Consider the following 2,329-nt stretch of genomic DNA (forward strand, 5'->3'; position numbering starts at 1 on the left):
TGAATTTGTGGAATTGAATTCTGGAAGAAATTGTTTGAAACTAAAAGCAAGGTTTCGAAATCGGGAAGAAGAAAGAGAAAGCAAAGATCGATCTGTGAATTGAATCGATTTTGTTTGTTGGTTGCGTTTCTTGATCAGAAAATTAAAATCGTGAATTGATTTCTGATAAGAAAAGCCAAGAATCTGAATTGAAACATTAATCATTGCAAGAGAATTGAAAGGGCTTATTTGTTTGTTGTGGGTCAAGAATCACAAGCAGTGGTCATATTTTTGAAATCAAATTGATAAGAGGCAACAATTGGTGTTGTTATTAGTTCCGATAATAATTGAAAACAATCAGATTTTGTTGTTTTGATTCACGTGTAACACAAATTGGTTTTGTGTTTATATAATTTGTTGAACAATTACTTTGGTTTTGAGTGGATAATCAAACATAACACCATTGTTTGTGGTGATATTGTTCACGTTCAAAAAGAACCAGAACCATCTGGTGATTTTTGTTGAAGTTTCTGGGCAAAAAAAAAAGGAATAAAATCAAAAGGATAAAGGCAAGTAATCGTTCCTTTTTGATTTCTTATATCAAGAAAGAATTGTTTTGTTTATTGTGTATAACAAAAGAAAAAAGAAACATTAAGAAATTTTCTTCTTGAAAGATTGCAAATACATAAACAAATTCGTTTTGTTGTATGTTCATATTGCAAGAAACATGTACGGTATCATTAGCAAGTCAAAACCCGTTTGGTTTATAGCACGTACAGAACCTACGTGGTTCATAGCAAGTTAAAACGAACCCTTGCGGTTCATAGCGAGTTAAAACAAACCCGTGTGGTTTGTAGCAAGTCGAACCTTTGGTTCAAAGAGCAAGTTAGTGCATAAAAACCTGATTAGCAAGTCGGTCAGGAGCACATAAAATTTGGTTAGCAAGTAGGCCAGAGGCAAGTATAGCAAGTTGATCAAAATTAAAAGTCCAATTAGCAAGTTGGTTGGATATTTTTTGATCAAATTCTTCGTGGTACATATAAATCCTTCGTGGTAAAACATAAAAATATGGCAGGCGATAAAAAGAAAGAAAGTGCTTCAACATCAGCTCGTGAATAAGGAAATATTTCACTTCAGTGTCCCAAACTGAATGAAACAAATTACACGACTTGGGCATTGTTGATGGAAACAATGTTGAAAGCATATGACCTTTGGGAAATAATTGATGCAAAGGTTGAAACCGAAATTGTGGATGAAAAGAAGATGAATACCACAAAAGCCATGATCTTCCAAACATTATCGGAAGATGTTTTAATGCAAGTCGCTCAATACTCGACTGCAAAGGAAGTTTGGGACTCGATCAAAGTCAAATATCTTGGAGCCGATCTAGTTCAAAAAGCACGTTTACAAACGTTAAGAAGTGAACTAGAGGCTTTGAAGATGAAGTCAAATGAAACCGTAAGCGATTTTGCGGGAAAGTTAAGCAGTTTGCAAACCAAGTTTAAAACTCTTGGTGGTACTTTGAAAGATAAGGCATTCATGAGGAAACTGCTTATCTCGGTTCCAAAGAAATTTCTACCAATTGTGGCATCTATCGAACAATATCAAGAGATAGACACGATGCCATTTGTAGAAGCGGTAGGAAGAGTAAAGGCGTTTAAAGAACGTCTCAAAATCCAAGACGAACCAGAAGATAATGATCAGGGACGACTTCTAATGGCAAGTTCAAGCAATCAAGGTCATGGTAGAGGACGTGGTAGAGATTCTAATAAAGGAGCAAGTGGATATGGAAGAGGCATGGACCGAGGAAATAAGGACAAAAGCAAGTTCAAGTATTATGAATGTGGAGAAGTCAGTCATTTCGCAAAAGAATGCACCAAATGGAAGAGCAAGGAGCAAGAATCCAATCTCATCCATGATGATGAACCGGTCGCATTGCTGTGAAAAAGCAAGAAAGTTGAAGACACTCTTTAAACAATATTTAGTTTAAGGGGGAGTGTTGAAATATAAACTAAATATTAGGGGTCTTTTAGTTATTTTAGAAAGTATAGTTTATGTCTAGTATGTATATTTGTAAAGTCTAGGGGTCTAGTATGTAATTAGTATGTCTATAAAAACCCAAGTAGGGTTGTAAATCTGTACGATTACGATCATTCTTATACGTAACAAGTTTATCAATTTCAAGTGCAAGTTTTATCAAATTCATTTGTTGTGTTTATTCTTTTATCTATTGCAATCTGAATTTGCCTACATAAAGATCCTAGTTATCTAAATCGCTTTTATCCTCAATTTTTATAATTGTTTGGGCTAAAAGAAAATAGGTTCTTGGTGGTAAAGGTGCACATCGAAA

General features: G+C 34.6%; 1 protein-coding gene across 1 annotated transcript; it reads left to right on the forward strand.

Moving 5' to 3' along the window:
* Nucleotides 1-1,170: 1,170 nt before the first annotated feature.
* On the forward strand, nucleotides 1,171-1,923 carry LOC143562267 (uncharacterized). Its single transcript, XM_077050122.1, has one exon. It carries the CDS (start codon nucleotides 1,171-1,173, stop codon nucleotides 1,921-1,923), a length of 753 nt encoding a protein of 250 aa, XP_076906237.1.
* Nucleotides 1,924-2,329: the final 406 nt, after the last annotated feature.

Source organism: Bidens hawaiensis, unplaced genomic scaffold (assembly GCF_021521415.1).
Source record: "Bidens hawaiensis isolate Kalapana, Puna unplaced genomic scaffold, B.hawaiensis_p1.1 tig00020922_1, whole genome shotgun sequence".
NCBI classification, from domain to species: Eukaryota; Viridiplantae; Streptophyta; class Magnoliopsida; order Asterales; family Asteraceae; genus Bidens; species Bidens hawaiensis.

Bases quoted from the DNA above. Each gene is read 5' to 3' on its own strand.
- LOC143562267 (XM_077050122.1), top strand. From the start codon at position 1,171: ATGTTGAAAGCATATGACCTTTGGGAAATAATTGATGCAAAGGTTGAA.